Raw genomic sequence first — 15,523 nt, 5'->3', positions numbered from 1 at the left:
ACATTATTTTTTTCCAATTTTTAATCTTTTTTAACAATGTTTTAACAATCCTTTTGTTAGAACTTTTATCTCCTGCCCTGGAGAAATATAAAAATATGACAAAAAGGTGAACTGGGTCAAGACAAATCAAAGACTCTCTAAAACGACTTCAGTAACAATTCCTATAGCAAAATTATCAACGTACTATAAATCACTTAGATTTATAGCTCATTCTAAATGCAGGATGGGGAACATTTTGAGGTATGGTGCAGTGTACATTTCCAAAATGTGGAAGCTGTGACTCAAGAAGTCTACAGTTCATGTTTTACAGCACACGAAACTCACTAGATGGTTTAGGTGAAGCCCTTTTAACTTCATCCCAACACATTAATCTGCACCACAGACAGTGCTTCACAATTTTGACATCTTTATCAAAAGGACTACTGCGTTTAGAAAAAGGCAGAAGGTGGAGCCACATCCGTCTCCCACCATTGTTCACCTGCCTCAGGTATTTCGAGGCATACCGCCTCCTGTCCAAGATGACCCAAGCAACTCTGAGTCTTCAAGACTAAGAGCCAATGACAGACTTATACTTTCCCTGAATTTTTCCAGTCTCCCTGTAGTGGAGGGGGCGAAAACACTCCCATAGGTTCAGATATAAAAGTTTTTATAGTAAAAAATATGCTTAAAATATAATATGCAAAAGTTATTTGGTTAATCGATTTAGATAGAGGTCAAAGCTCAGGAAACTCAACTTTAAGCAACCATTAAGAGCAGAAAGTTATTTTTCCCCTCTTTCTCAGATGTTTTAAAAGTTGACGGGGCAGCTGTATTTTGCCCCAAACCTGTATGAGGACCCAAAGGCCACCAGCACAGATGCAGCCACCCCAGCCACCTCCTTTTATAGTTCCAAGGTTTGGGGAGCACAGGAGGAAAAAGGGAAACTGTTGTCTTATGCAGCTAAATATGGTTTGCCACCCAGAGTCATTTGCTGAGATGACTAAATAAATAAATAATGCACTATCACCGTGAGCTCATCCATTCAGAAGGAAAGCATTTACAGGCATAAAGCTGCAGTAAACCTTACTTCCAAGTATACACACACAGAGGACTGCACAGCAGAGAACAGGGTTTGGGCAGCTGTAAGGGATGCTTACTCTTCCTGAACCTCTTACTCTGGGGAAAACAGTATTAACTTACGGAGTCATCATGCTCATCAAGATAAATGCTGAATATGTGCATTTCAACATGATGAAATAGTTATTATGCTCATTTTCTCTATGAAATCTTCCTAATGTGAAGGTGGACCCAGAAAGGTGGTGGGCTGCCCTGTGTTGGAAGCATTCAAGCAGAGGCTGGATAGCCCCCCCCCGTCAGAGATGCCTTAAGTGGCCTTCCTTCACTGAGCAGGGGTAAGACTCAGTGGCTGCTTCCAACTCTACGATTCTATGAAAGCAAGTCACATGATTTAATCAGTCACATGATTTCCTGACCTGTCTTAGCATAATCAGGGTTCAAGGCATCAACAAGATTCATTTCAAGTGCTCCAAACTTGGGTCATTGATTTACATGAAAGGAAGCCACACGTCTGACATCTGCAGCAATGTTAGTACAGCACCCTGCTATATTTCCCATAGCTAACAAGTCAACCTAATATTTTGTTTCAAGAGTGACTCGTCTTCCTTGGCTGAAGCGCCCACCTCTTTCGAAAGCACAAAGGGATCTCAGGAACCATCTCGTCCTGGGATTGTGAGTTTTGGACCACCCATGTCAAGCAACCTTCTCTGGAGCAGCATCTTTCCTGTGGAACAACATCCCACCAGAGATCCGGATGGCCCCAACTCTGTTAGCCTTTCGTAAGGCCACTACAAACCCTGGCTGTTCCCCCAGTCCTTTGGGCTGGGAAGTTAAAGGGGCTCTGTCAGTTAAACTTGCTTTCTTATCAGTTGTAACTATTGTTTGGACCTCAGACATTATGGTCTGAAGGGTTTATATGGTGATTTTTCCCTATATATGCTGCCCAGAGTTGCTGCCATGGGATGGATGGCCATATAAATTGTATAAATGGAGTCAAGCACGCAATGCACTCAAAATGATATAAATACCCTAAACTGTACCTCTTCACAACATCCCAACTTCACCTACCGATTCCAAAATGGTTTTCTCAAAGATATCCAGCCTACGTGTCTCCAAGGCAATGCCAATGGCCTGTTTGTATTTGTGGTCATCTAAGCAGCGCTGAAACATCTTGTTTACAATCCCTTCCAAACGAGGATCAACTGCTTTCTGGGACCCCTCAGCCAGTTCGGCATTTTCCACACACTGTTTGGTGTAATGGTCGATGCATTTTGCTGGGAAAAGAAATGTATCCTTTAACCTCCTCTAATATTTATACATCTAGTCTAGTTATAGATTATGGACATGCCTGTTAACCTAGAGCAGTGTTTCTCAACCTCAGCAACTTTAAGATGAGTGGACTTCAACTCCCAGAATTCCCCAACCAACCATCTTAAAGTTGCTGAGGTTGAAGAACCCTGACCTAGAGGAAAATCTGAGTTATGTTCTGAAAAAAGCTTTGTATTCCAAAAGCAGTGATCAGTCACAATATAGGACTGAAAAAATGTTTTACTGTCATCTGAAAAAAAGGGGAATCTACAAACACAACCAGAAAATTATTAATCAATCATGCAGAGAATATATAGGCCTCTAACACTGGGTTCAGAACTCAAATTTCTGCCAATCCCAACTTTCATGCTTTAAAAACAATACATAAAACAATTACACAGCGCAAAGGGCTGCTTTTTCCAACATAACTGTCAATACCCAAGATAAGGGTGACCTCTTGTTTCTCAGAGGTAGCTTTTCATATTTAAATATTCTTTGGAATACTTAAAGACCTAGCAGGCATCTCCATTTTAATGCATTAAAACCTATTAGCTATCCTCTAACATAAAATGATATAACACACGAAACATCATTCTCTTTTTCGTAAAAGACACTGGGTTGAGACTTAAGCTGCAAATTTCCCCAAGCAAATGAAGCAACTCTCAGATTTTTCCAGAATTTGGAACTGGACAACTATTAAGTCTGACTATTTTGTGAACATTTTTGCACAGATTGCTGACTTAGGATAGCAGGGCAAAGTCCTTTCCAGCTATAGCGCACAGACTTACCAATAATGGTCTCTACGTATTCAGAATTGTCATTGACGTTGAAAAGGTTGCCAGCTCCCAAGGCATAATTCAGTGATTCTTCAAAAGCTCCTAAGTGATAGAACACCTTGGAAGCCACCAAAGCAGCAAATTCTCGACTACGAAACCCAACATCTTCATACAGAATTTCACTATGGGGAAAGGAAGGAAGATTGGTTCACTAGAGCCCTTTGGGAACATAAACCTTTCCTTTAGCACTTCAAACTAGGAAGCAAAGCAACAAGATACATTTTACCCCATGCTTTCTACTAACTACTCTGAATCTGAGACATAACATTTTTCTCTTACATTTTATCCACCGATTCAGAGATCTCAGCCCAGAAGTCATTGACAACAGCATTCAGTTTGTGGAGAGCAAATTCCTGTGAAAAGAATGAAAACCACTGCATTTAAACTTGCAAGAACGCAGAACTCTAGCAAGTGGCTTGAGTGGTGGAGTAAGGTGGAGTAAGTGGTGGAGAGGTGGAGTAAGACCACCTCTGGCACAAATTCTGTATCACCACATGTAGCCTTGCGCTTACCAAAGAGGGTGAAAAAACAATCACCATTAAATTTCTCAGCAATATCTGCCCAGGAAGAGAGCCATCTTATTAAATATCAGCCTATGGACTGGCCACTGTGCTGGGTGGGCAAAGTCTGTGAGTCACAGTCCTATCACAGCAGAGAGCAGAGATTGGGGAAAGCTGGGCTAGGTATATTTTTCTCAAAAAGGACCCCTACTAAGGATTGTGGATAGCGGCAAAGACATCTTTCTTCATGTTTTCTACCAGAAGTGTCCTGAACTATCTTCTACAAAATTGTACGTATGTGCGGCCAACTGTGCAACAACTAGAAAAACCCCCACCCCTCTTTGTTCAGACCTGCTTCCTCACCACAGGCAAAGGACTACCTTGTTCAAAATGGCTGTTCCTATTACAGCTACGTTCAGAGACCTTTAATGTTTGCTGTTTCTTGCCTAGGGTTGTCTCTTCTGAATCCATCCTGTTAAATACTTAAGTACTGCCAGAATGCCTCAGTAGTTTACCAAATCTTTTGGTTATTCAATAGGATGACAGTACAGTCTAAATTAACTTGAAAGCACTTTTGGCTACTTCCAAGATATGATTTTGAGAACTATATTAAAGTCCAGATATTAACTGTGTTTCAATTTCCATTCACATTCTCTATCCAATTGTTTTAAGAGTAGCAGCAATATTATTGATGAAAACTGTCAGCATTTTAGACCAAGCTAAATCCAAATATGCAAGAGAATTCTTGGAAGCCTGGTATTCAGACAAGGCAGCAATTAACAGACACAGAGATAAACAGCATCTACATACTATTCAAAAGAGACAGAAGACCAGAAGATCGCCTATCCAGCAATCAATCACCAGCAATCATCACCCAGATAAACAAAGGTTATCACCAGGCACACAATCAAGCAGCAAACATATCCTAATCAAAGAACTACCAGAGGAGAAAAACAAAAACCCCACCCTTACCAGCACTGGCAAGGCAGGCCACAGCACATAAATAGAGAGCAAATCCCATCCCATTTTAGCACTGAAGATGTTACCTAGCCCGGTAATGAAAACTTTGCAAGAAAAGAACCAAGCTCAGAGAACCCCAAGGACTCAACAGTTCAACCCTGAGCTACACATATTCACCTCTATTGAAAACCCCACTGTTTAAAAATGGAGTATGTACAGAGTTGAAGATAGTAATCTCGAGTTCTTAAGCCAGTAAAAAGTAACAACTGAAACAATCTTAATTTTTAAAAATATTGTATGTCAACCCTCAGAACCTGGTGTACTTCTATTCTGAACTCAGAAAAAAAGCTTACAAGCCCACCTTGAGTTCTGGCTCTTCCTCATCCAGAAGGGAAATAATTCCAGCTGCAAAAGAAAAAGTTATATTATCCATCACATAGAATTTACACTTTAAAATAAACAGGGTTATTTCAGATTTGCTACAGTAAAGGGGAATAAATGTGATTTACAAATGTATTTACAAAATTAGATATCAGAACTTGATTTTGATAATTACAATTACTACAACCTTTTAATAGCAAAGAAAGTTTATAATCAACTATTCTGATTCTCCAGAGCCAGTTTGGTCTAGTGGTTAAGGCCCTGGATTAGAAGCTAGGGGACCCTGAATTCTAGTCCTGCCTCAGGCACAGAAATCAGCTGGTTCACTTCAGCCAGTCCCTCTCTCTCATCCTTAGGAAGAAACTACCAGCAAGCCAAGGGCCGGCTGGTATAAGTAGATAAAAGCACCAGGCTAGACATTGGGAGACTGTGAGTTCTAGCCTTGCCCTGGGGTGAGTGACTTTGGGCCAGTCCCTCCCTCTCAACCCTACGAAGGCAATGGGAATCCACTTCCAAAAATGTTGCCAAGAAAACTGCAGACAAGGTTGAGTTGGACCGTAATAACAACATTCTAACATGAACTAAGCTGAAATGAACAAGGCCTATACAACAATTCTATCCATGCTTACTTGGAAGCAAGTCCTAGCAAGTCATGGAGTCTCAAATAACAGGTATCCTATAACCATAAATCAATGGATCCAAGACATTAAATGATATCGGAGGGAGCTAATTTCAAGTTCTATTAATTCCCATCCACTCATTTATCGCCAGGTTATCATGCATGCCCTGTTTTTACACACAGCATTTATGACTAAAGGCATTTCACTTTCTAAGGGTTGTAAACTGCTCCTCCTTGTGGAAAATAAGAATGCTATGAAGCATTGTTTATGCTTTCCAGGAACACCAATAGTCAGAGGCAGGGGTTTGTAAAGCTAACTCACTCACTTGGAAGTTCTAACTGCAGGGCTCCAAAAACAAGACAGGAAAATCATTTCTCAAGGCTTTTGAAAATACGGCAGACTTGTAAAAAACTGTCCAGAACAATAAACACGTTTCTCCTTCTAGCACCTCGTCCTCTCTGCTCCCCTGACTTCCAACCTGGTGCCTTCTCAATGCATTGGGACTACAACTCTCAGCACGGTACCAGGCTGGGAAAGTCTACTTTGGTTTAAGGAGATGTATGGGTATGCCAGGCCTCCCCACTCTGGACCCTTCCAGACATCTTAAGACTTAGATTCCCATCTTCATGCAAGCTAAAGATTATGTGAAATCCAACACATCCAAATTCACAAGACTGGGAAAGGCTGGTCTGGATATTCTGGACCCCACCGCTCTGAAAACAAGGAGAGAGATCAGGCGGGGTACTCAGGGGAAACTGAACGTATCCCAGCCATATTACCTATAGCTAATACGCTACCAGGTCAAGAGCTTCGTTCACACGATACAGTTCACTGCATTAACCCCGTTTCCTGGACTGGGACGACCCCCCGAACCTGATGAAGTATTCGCCTCACCCACATAACCAGGTCAGGTGAAGACTACCACCCGCCTTGGCGTGTTCCGCATGTCGTGTGGACCCAGCTGGCCCCTCCGTTTACGACCCAGCACGACCTCAAAGCGAGGGCTCATTCAAGAACCACGGGGAACCCTCTGCGCGGCCCACCCCTTGTGTTCACGCGGGTCTGGGAACCCCAAACTGCCCACCGCCCGCCAGGCGAGCTTATCGCGTGGACGCCACCCTGGAGCGACCGAGGGGGAGGACGCAGGGGGCGGGAAGGGGGCGGCGGCGGCTGCCGGGCCAGACGCCCCGGAAAGGCGGGGGTCGCTTCGGGCCCTGCCTGACTCTGGAAACGATCCCGGGGCGCCCTCTGGGCGGGCGGCCGGACACTCGCTCGCTCACCGGCGGAGGTGATCATGGCGCCGTATGGTCGCGGTCCCGGCCGGCTCGGCGCTCCCGGGACGGAGAAAACGCGAAGCGAGAGGGAGCCTTCCGAGAGCGACGCCGCTTCTAGTCCGTGACCAAGCGCATTCGCCGCTTCCGGAGCAACCCCGGAAGTGAGGTTTTACAGCCTCGTCGGCGACAGGCCCATTTCAGGGCCCGGTTTCTTAGCAACTGGCGGGCGGGCGGGCGAGCGAGCGAGCGGTGTCGCCCTTTGCAGACGCCTGCTTGGAAAGATCTGGGCAGCTGAGGCTCGAGAGGAGGCGAAGATGAAAGGGAGAAGCAGCAAAACGAAGAGAGGCGAGGGGATGTGTTAGGAGAAGGCGACGCTGAGGCTGCTAAAAAAGATCGGTGAAGCTGTCCCTGTTGAGTTTCTGCCTGCCCTACGGCTGATAATCGCAGGGCAGCGCTCCCAAACTGGCTGGCTTGGACTTGGGAGGCGAATGTCTGCGTTTTCATTCTGTTTTATTAACAGAGGCAACTGATGTCGTATATAAAGCTTGCCAGCCTTCCAGTGTTTTAAAAAACGGATGGCAGGTTTAATCTGAATTCACTTAGTCTGGGATTTCAGAGAATACAGTAAACCAGAGTTTCCCAATCTTGGAAGTTTTAAGATGTGTGGACTTCAGCTCCCAGAATTCCCTTTTTAGGGGATTCTGGGAGCTGAAGTCCACACATCTTAAAGTGGCTAAGGTTGAGAAACCCTGAATTAGAGTCATAAAGCTATCATGTTGCTCATGGCATCTGAGTACAGAAAACACGGGGTGGAAACAAGCAGGCATGAAAAATAAAACACTTATTTTTTCCTGCCTGTGTGATATATATCTTGGATCTGAGAAATGCTTGTTAGGGAGCCATCTGCTTGTTTGGCTAACCTCTAAGACCACATCATGCTAGCTGGAGACCATGGGTATAAAAGCTCTTGGGATTTGATCGGGGGTGTGCCTGCTTTGAGGAAAAATCCCCAGGTACCCCATTCAGCGCAGATTAAAGTTGTTCTTACCTCCACCCTTGGTGTGTGATTCACTGGGCAATAGCACGCCAGGCACAGCATTCCCGGGATGACAAAAGGACAAAACCTCAAGAAAAACTGAGATTTATGTTATTTATTTTAAAGATTTGTAAAGCCACCCCTTTCACAATTTGTGACTCTGGGACTAAAACTAACACTAAAAATCAGACCAAACCAAGCTTAGCTTGTATCCATGCAGCTCCTCAGTCTTCAACTCCCGTGGTGGAGTGGGCAGTGTGAATTTATTTGTTTAAACGATTTATATTTATCGCTCTGGGCAGTACACAGGGGATTAAAACCAATAAAGCATAATGCTACACTAAAACCAACTTAATAATAATATGTAACACGGGCAACCAATGCAGTTTGTTTTGTTTGGATTTTGCACAGGGGGAGGAGACCAAAATGATAAAGTCAAAATGGTGAGAAGCCGGAAAAAGGAGAGGCAAAAAACGCAATGCCAGCTAAGAGCAGTTTTCCACTCTTCCAAGAATCAGACCAAAAATCCAAGCAATAATATGTGTACCTGCCTGGTTCTGATTTTTTTAAATTGACTGGTATGACTTTCTCCTGATCAAGGATATGACTTTATTTCTGCCTGAAGAATTTTCTAAGGTTTTCCTGTATTCTCGCAGATGATTTTGGAAAAAAACAGTAATTTATCAAACCAATTCCAAGGTTGCATTTCCTGATAGCACTAAGTTGTGGTCTAAGGACTGCTAAATAGGCCATAGTTAACCAAGTTCCCATGATGTTGTTGTTGTCCAGTCATTAAGTCGTGTCCGACTCTTCATGACCCCATGAGCCACATCGCGCCAGGCCTTCCTGTCCTTCATTGCCTCCCGGAGTTTGCTCAGTTTCATGCTCATTGCTTCAGTGATGCTATCTAACCATCTCATCCTCTGCTGTCCCCTTCTCCTTTTGCCTTCAGTCTTTCCCAGCATCAGGGTCTTTTCCAAAGAGAAAATGATATTGTTAGGCAAAACCAAACCAGCCACTGTGATGTGTGATCTGTCACTGTTGCACACAGCCTGTTTCTCCAACAGATGAGGTCTAGCCTTGCAATCTGTTTTCCAGGGTTTGTTTTCCTTTAGAAGAAACTCACTGGAGGCTAATTAGTATTTTGCAGTATATTTATTTTGTAATTTTGTAATTTGTTTATTTACAGAGATACAGGTTTATTCATCGTATTTGTACACCACCAAATCAGGCCAACTCATGGCAGTTTGCAAGCAAGTCAAATGTGCCAGAGAAAAACAGATCAGTCTCTTCAAGTTCTCCATTGCTCCCTCAGAAGCTCTCTAGAGAACACAGGAAAATGATCTTTGCTTACAGCTATCACTTAATGCAGGATCCATTTCCTGTGAGATAGGGGTACTTGCTAACAAAATCGCAGAACCCAGCCAGACTGGGTCTTCAGTTTACAAGGTTTGTCAATGAAGTCACACTTCACAGCAGTTCAAAAGGGGTGTATTTTGCCCCCCTATCGGATAGCTAAGTGAGAGGGGACCCTGTTCTTAGGTAGGAATGAGGCTACGTGCCCAGCTAGAGGCTTTGCAAGAGTTTTTAGTGGCCAGAAAGTTTTATATGGGGAGAGGTGGTTCCTCAGATAGCCAAGTCATTAGCCATGCAGCTCCATCTTACAAGCAAGGGCGAACTGCTTCTGGAAAACCAGCAACAGCTACAAACCCAGGATTCCCATCTGCTGTTTAGGTTTTTTTTTGAAAGAGGATTAGCTCTAAATAGCCATTGCACTGGCAAGTCACCTATGCCACGAATGGCTGCTTATCAGACAGAAATCCGAAAGGCACAGCATGAAAATGCATTAAAAAGTTCTGCCCAAAAGCAGAGAGTCTTCTTAAGAGAAAGGGAAAAGGTGGATATTCTGTTCATGGATCCTGACAAGCCAAATTCAATCGCACCGCCTTACGGCTTGCAGCGAAATAGGAAGCCAGTCTCTTTTGATTTGTAAGCTTAAAGGGCTTACGTGTTGTGTGATCACAGCCACCAGAGTTTATTCAATAAACTAATTTAAACATGATGGGTGAATCCAGTCAAACATTTGCAAAATTTATTAGGAACCAGCTTCAATTAAAGAAACTCCATTGCTGAAGGATGTATCTGTTACAATCTTCCCTGAAAATCGGTGAAAGAATTACGGGATATCTCTGTAACTTACGCTTGTCCCTATCTTGTGGTAATTCAGTATCTGGACTTGCACAACCCAAAAAACTGAAACCGCATTTCTGGCTCGCTTCTTATGCAAGCCCATCCATGCAAACTCAGTGGGTTGAGTAAACAATGGCTAAGTTCATCATGAGTAAACAAGTTCTAAGCATTTTAAAACTTCACCTATGTTACCTGTGAGAGAAGCAGTGAGTGGGGTACTTAAAAACATTAAAATTATGAAATGAACTGGATTCACGGTTGTATTTCCAATCACTGACTATGTGACTATTCTTATAAACATTTTTCCCCCCAAACTGGGGTCTCTCAGATAAACTAGGTTACAATCTGACTGTCCTGAGTCAGGCTGAATGTAAAGCAATCCAGGAATCTGCATGGCCTATTTCATTTCTCTCTCTATACCAATCTCTCTCAACCTTGGCAACTTTAAGATGGGTGGACTTCAACTCCCAGAATTCCCTAGCCAGCCACGGTGAACTTTAAGTCCACCCACCTTAAAGTTGTCAAGGTTGAGAAACACTGCTCTATACTGCACTTTTAAGTAAATCTGCTTTGAACCCATAAATCAGAAAAGAGTCAGAAGCAATATGGGTTGACCAAAAACAAAAAAACTAAAAACTGGAGCTGCTGCCATAAGCAAAAAGTAGCATTTTGGAAGGTGGTCCCTTGAATAATAATATTTTTGTTACATACCTATCCCAGTGTATCTGCTTTCTGCCACAGGGTATAAGGGATGGGAATTTAGGACCTGACTATCTCACCAAGATTCAGAGAAATCATAAAAACAAAATCATAAAAGAACACAAAATACAGCATCTAGGAAACCTTTCTCAGGGACAACGACAAATGGATAATCGTTTATTTAGCTGAAAAACGTATTGCAGGCTTTAATCATATCTGTAAAAAAGCATAATCATTTATTTGGATGAAAAAACATATTGCAAGCCTTTAACCCTGTCGATAGGTAGGTTTCCAAAACATAGCAAGGGCCAGAGTAACCGCTGGTGTAGTGTTGTCCAAACTTGGCCACTTTAAGATGAGTGGACTTCAACTCCCAGAATTCCCCAGCCAGCCATGCTGACTGGGGAATTCTGGGAGTTGAAGTCCACTCATCTTAAAGTGGCCAAGTTTGGACAACACTGGCTGGTGTACCTTCATTAAGAGTGCAGCAGAATTTCTTTGCCACCAGAAACCACATTCAGGGACAGAATAAAGGGGAAAGTTTTCCAAAACACCAGCAACTGTTCCTCTTTTCCTTCCAAGCTTAAAGATTTCTCATCCTGCAGATGATTTCTAAAGACAGTGATCCTTGAACGAAGCAGACAAGTTGAAACAGAAGTCAGATCTGGCAAGAATGACATGCTGATGTTTCCCTTGTACGACACCCACCACAACCTGTGGAAAAATACGGTGCCTCTTCCAATGGGAGACTCGAGAACTCCAATGGCATCCTTTTTGTGAGGAGAGCACCCATCGTCATGTGCCTAAGAACAGAAAGAGCTGCTTCTCTGGCTCTCCAGGGAACAAGAACGATGAAGCGATGAAAGGGCACGAGCCAGCATCTCTTCTGCAAAAATGGCTCCGGAGCAGACTATCACAGAGCAGATGAGCTTCTAGCTGCTTCCTTCACGGAGCCTGTGAGGATGATCTCAGTCCTGAATTTTTTTACTTCCGGAAAGAGATGAGAGAGCCCACCAGAGCAGCAACGAACCAGGGGCTCTTAAGTGTCCAACCCCCCCGAGGCCACTTCACAGTTCCCGTTGGGCGCAATGCTGGTCAAAGCTATGGCTTCTTCTAAGTCTTGCAGGGCATCTACAATGGGAAAAAGAGCACTGGTTCGGGAAGGACATTATAAAGGCATGCGCAGTTTTACATGTGGATCACCTAAAGCAGCATTTCTCAACCTTGGACATTTTAAGATGGGTGGACTTCAACTCCCAGAATTCCCCAGCCAACGTTTAAATGACTGAGGTTGAGAAACACTGATCTAGAAGGCCTTCTGAGCTCATTGTGGGAAGAACTTGGGGGGTTCTGCTGACAAAGTGTGCCCTTTAACTAAGCTCCAGACCACTCAGGGCTACTTCTCCAGGTAACAGCATACTAAACCATGGCTTAACCTTAATTTGGGCAAACTATAATGGCCTGTTCCATATCCCGCTAAATCACAATAGTTGAGATCACAGCCTGCCCTAAGCCACAACCAGATTTTAGATTTTGAATGTATGTATTGTCTGCTTATTGTTTTTTAAAATGTTTTCTTCCTGATTTATTGTGTGTTTATGTTGTATGCCACCCAGAGTCACACTGTCTGAATTGGGCGGCTTTATAAATCTCGAAATAAATAAACCAAACAATTCAGTTATGGCTGAAGGCTTTGTGTGAACCCACCTTCCAAGGCTCAGCTTCTTCAGAGTTTATTCATTCCTAGGGATCCCACTGTATTGTGATTCCAGAAAATGGGTTAATTCAGTATCCAGGTTAAGCATGTTGTGGGAATGCAGCCAATGGCAATTCTTTCACCGCACCCAAGAGTTCCCAAGACCTCCTTACCTTCGTTTAAATTTGCATCTGTGTGAAAATGCTCCTCCCTTCTGCCCCAAGGGACGCACCATAAGAAGGCAGGGAGCTTCTGCTTTGAGGATTCTGCCCCTTCTGTGAAATGAGAAAGATAAACTAGTCAGATGTGTTAATGGTGCAAACCCGCTGGCAGAATAGATGTATTTATTGGCTTCACACATTATTTATTACATAAGCCACAGCTAGTTGGTATCACAGAACACCATGTATGCATGTACACAGTTTGCTAACACGGGTCATTTTCCAGGTTCACACAATCCCCTGAATCCTAAACTAACAAAAAAGGCTAGGTTCACAAAGAAAAAGTTAAGCCACAGAAAATCAAACCTTGGTTAGTGCTAAAGAAGTTCACGTAACTGCTAAGTGTCTACCTGACTTGTTTAAGCATGTCGTAGGCACCCAGCCCACATTTACAAACACAGGGCCTGGAATCACACTAAGCCAGTGTTGTCCAAACTTGGCCACTTTAAGATGAGTGGACTTCAACTCCCAGAATTCCCCAGCCAGCATTCTGGGAGTTGAAGTCCACTCATCTTAAAGTGGCCAAGTTTGGACAACACTGCACTAAGCCAAATCACAGAAACTATGTTCTGTCTTGGTATCAGGTGTGAATGCTACGTTTGGCTCAATCCAAATCTGATGAGGAAGTTACTCCGTCGTATTTTGACCCCCACACACAGCATGGACACCCCTAATTGCAGCGCATAACAGATCTGAGAATTCGCAGGCTCCAAAGTATCCTCATCTGAAGAAGAGGTTGCCTGCTGTATCTCTGCAGGATGTAAGGTTACCATCATCAACCTGGGTAACCAGCCATTCTGAGCTCCCATCCCAGCAGCTGCCACCAAGGCTCAGCCTAGCCTTCCCTCCGAGAAAGTCAACGGTGGGGCTGAAGTATTAACTGAAGCAGGCTGCCCTAGCAGGTATGTTCGTGCGTGCCTGGTTGTATTCACACAACCTACTCAACCTGGTTACTGAATTATCCCATTTTCTGGGTGTGCACCATTAACATCAACCAAATGACCTGGGTCGGCAGAGCTTACTAAGGCATTAAATTAACAACGGCCATCCCTAGCTAAGCTCAGGGAGGTCGTGCAAATGCATTTACCTGATCTGGTTAACCATGTTGCGGCTGCTGTTAGCAGAGAGAGGAATCTTAAAGTCAGCTTAAGAAATAGGAGCTGAACACCTCGTTTCCCTCCCCCAGCTCATCCCTAGGTTTCAGCTGTGTTCTTGCACAATGCTAACCGGGGGTTTATTTAACCAGGGTTTGCTGAACAAACCACCACCGGCTGGGTTCACACCATACCACGCCCTGTGAACAAGCCTACCACATTTTGACATGCCCCCGTGTGAATCCGGCCAACGCGCGGTGTTAAGTCCCGAAGGGCTCCAGCGACGGCGGGCTCAACTGAGCGCCCTCCGCGCAGCACCAAGACTCGCTTTTCTCCGGCGCGGCCTCTTCAGCGCCAGTCGGGCAACCGTCCCGGCACCCGCCGCCCGCGCCTCACTTTCGGGCGGCCCCCCCGCCCCGCCGCGCCCCGCCGCGCCCCGCCGCGCCCCGCCGCAGAGGGGGCTCCCCGCGCCCCGCCGGGCCTCACCTGCTCGCAGCTTGAGCGCGGCGCGCAGCGCGCGGCAGGCGGCTTCCCTCGCCGCGGCGGCCGCCTGGGGGTCCCCCGGCCGGTAGGCGGCCGCCTGCAGGGTGTCGGGCAGCCCCGGGCGCGGGCGGCGCCGCTCGCGGAAGACCCGCTGCAGCAGCGCCTCCAGCCGCAGGCGCGCCTCCTCGCCGCCGCGCTCCGAGGCCGGGGCCGGGCCCGGCGCCGCGGGCAGCACCACCACGCCGACCACGGCGGCCGGCGGGCCCGAGGGCAGCTGGCTGCGCACGTCGCGCAGGATCTCGCGCAGGCGGCGCCGCTCCCGCGGCCAGCGCGGCTGCCCCAGCGAGCTGGCCCGGAAGAGCGCGAAGAGCAGCGGGCAGCCCCGCCACGGGCGCCCGCCGCCGCGCAGCCGCGCCCGGCGCGCCGGGGCCAGCGCCGCCGCCGCCGCCTCCTGCAGCTGGTCGGCGGGCGGCTCGTCCTTGGCCGGCTCGGCGAAGAGGTCGCGGGCGAAGGCCTCCAGCTCGCCGGCCCGCGCCTCGCCCACCAGCAGCAGGTGCTGCCGCCCGCCCGCGCGCTCCACCAGCCCCTGGAAGTCCCGCAGCGCCTCCGGCTCCGGCTCCATGGCCCGGCCGCCGCCCACGCCGCCGGCGGGCGCTTTTCTAGCCGCGCGGCAGGGACCGCCTCCGGGGGGGAGCCCGCCGGGCACGGGCACGGGCACGGGCACGGGCCGCCGCCGGGAGGGAGCCTCTGGGGGGAGGAGAGGAGGGGCGGGGCGGCTCCCGTCCTCCTGAGACAGCCGAGCCCCGCAGGAGAGCGGCGGCCGGGGAGGTCGTCCCCGCGCTCGCTGGCTGGCTGCTGGCTGCTGGCTGGCTTCCAGCGGAGGCTGCTGCCCCGCCGGCCCCTTTGGCGCACCTCCGTGGAAAACGCCGTGTGAGCGTTTTCTCTCGGTGGCGCTCTGGAAGCAACTGGCATTCATTCCCTTTTCTGGGATGTTTTGTTCGACCTCCCGGTCTATCCTTCGGATTTCCTGGTGGTCTCCTGCCCAAGCACTGACCGTGCCTGAACCTGCCGAGCTTCTGGGCGCGGGGAAGCCCAACCAACCCTGCCCTGGGATCCTTCTGTTCTGTGGGTAACGCCACTCCCAGGGCTCAGCCCACACTCCCCCCAGC

At 46.8% G+C, this 15,523-nt stretch overlaps 2 protein-coding genes across 4 annotated transcripts in view; both read right to left on the bottom strand.

The window, feature by feature from the left end:
• PSMD1 (proteasome 26S subunit, non-ATPase 1) overlaps positions 1-7,077 on the bottom strand; it is a 106,575-nt gene extending 99,498 nt beyond the window's left edge. The window contains exons 1-5 of the mRNA XM_088132672.1: positions 6,942-7,077; positions 5,022-5,065; positions 3,480-3,553; positions 3,153-3,322; positions 2,125-2,330 (exon numbers count right to left, since the gene is read on the bottom strand). Of these exons, the coding sequence (XP_087988798.1) occupies positions 2,125-2,330; positions 3,153-3,322; positions 3,480-3,553; positions 5,022-5,065; positions 6,942-6,957 (510 nt within the window). The 5' untranslated portion in view covers positions 6,958-7,077. The remainder of the gene's footprint in view (positions 1-2,124; positions 2,331-3,152; positions 3,323-3,479; positions 3,554-5,021; positions 5,066-6,941) is intronic.
• Positions 7,078-8,099: 1,022 nt separating this feature from the next.
• CUNH2orf72 (chromosome unknown C2orf72 homolog) lies at positions 8,100-15,218 on the bottom strand. 3 transcript variants are annotated; one of them, XR_015794407.1, is made up of 4 exons: positions 14,358-15,212; positions 12,730-12,831; positions 11,318-11,991; positions 9,108-11,200 (listed from the first exon to the last, which is right to left on the bottom strand). XR_015794407.1 is itself a non-coding variant. In XM_088132106.1 (3 exons), the coding sequence occupies exons 1-3, from the start codon at positions 14,974-14,976 to the stop codon at positions 8,920-8,922; spliced, it is 744 nt and encodes a 247-aa protein (XP_087988232.1). In that variant the 5' UTR covers positions 14,977-15,218; the 3' UTR covers positions 8,100-8,919. The 3 variants fall into 3 exon arrangements, 2 of the variants coding, with proteins under 2 accessions (XP_087988232.1, XP_087988231.1); XM_088132106.1 differs by lacking the exons at positions 9,108-11,200; positions 11,318-11,991 and adding an exon at positions 8,100-8,942 and having other exon boundaries at positions 14,358-15,218; XM_088132105.1 differs by lacking the exon at positions 9,108-11,200 and having other exon boundaries at positions 11,258-11,991.
• Positions 15,219-15,523: the final 305 nt, after the last annotated feature.

This window comes from Python bivittatus, unplaced genomic scaffold (assembly GCF_059951505.1).
Source record: "Python bivittatus isolate LINGU-HERP-01145 unplaced genomic scaffold, Pbiv_v1 ctg000980_np1212, whole genome shotgun sequence".
Classification (NCBI taxonomy): domain Eukaryota; kingdom Metazoa; phylum Chordata; class Lepidosauria; order Squamata; family Pythonidae; genus Python; species Python bivittatus.
The sequence above is the reverse complement of the archived record's forward strand: the minus strand, read 5'-3'. Positions and strand labels throughout refer to the sequence as shown.

Excerpts from the sequence above, each read along its gene's own strand:
- CUNH2orf72 (XM_088132105.1), bottom strand. The coding sequence starts at position 14,976 with ATGGAGCCGGAGCCGGAGGCGCTGCGGGACTTCCAGGGGCTGGTGGAG. Across the intron at positions 12,832-14,357 it reads CGCGCTCAAGCTGCGAGCAG|AAGGGGCAGAATCCTCAAAG; the intron begins GTGAGGCCCGGC and ends CTCATTTCACAG. Across the intron at positions 11,992-12,729 it reads AGATGCAAATTTAAACGAAG|ATGCCCTGCAAGACTTAGAA; the intron begins GTAAGGAGGTCT and ends TTCCCATTGTAG.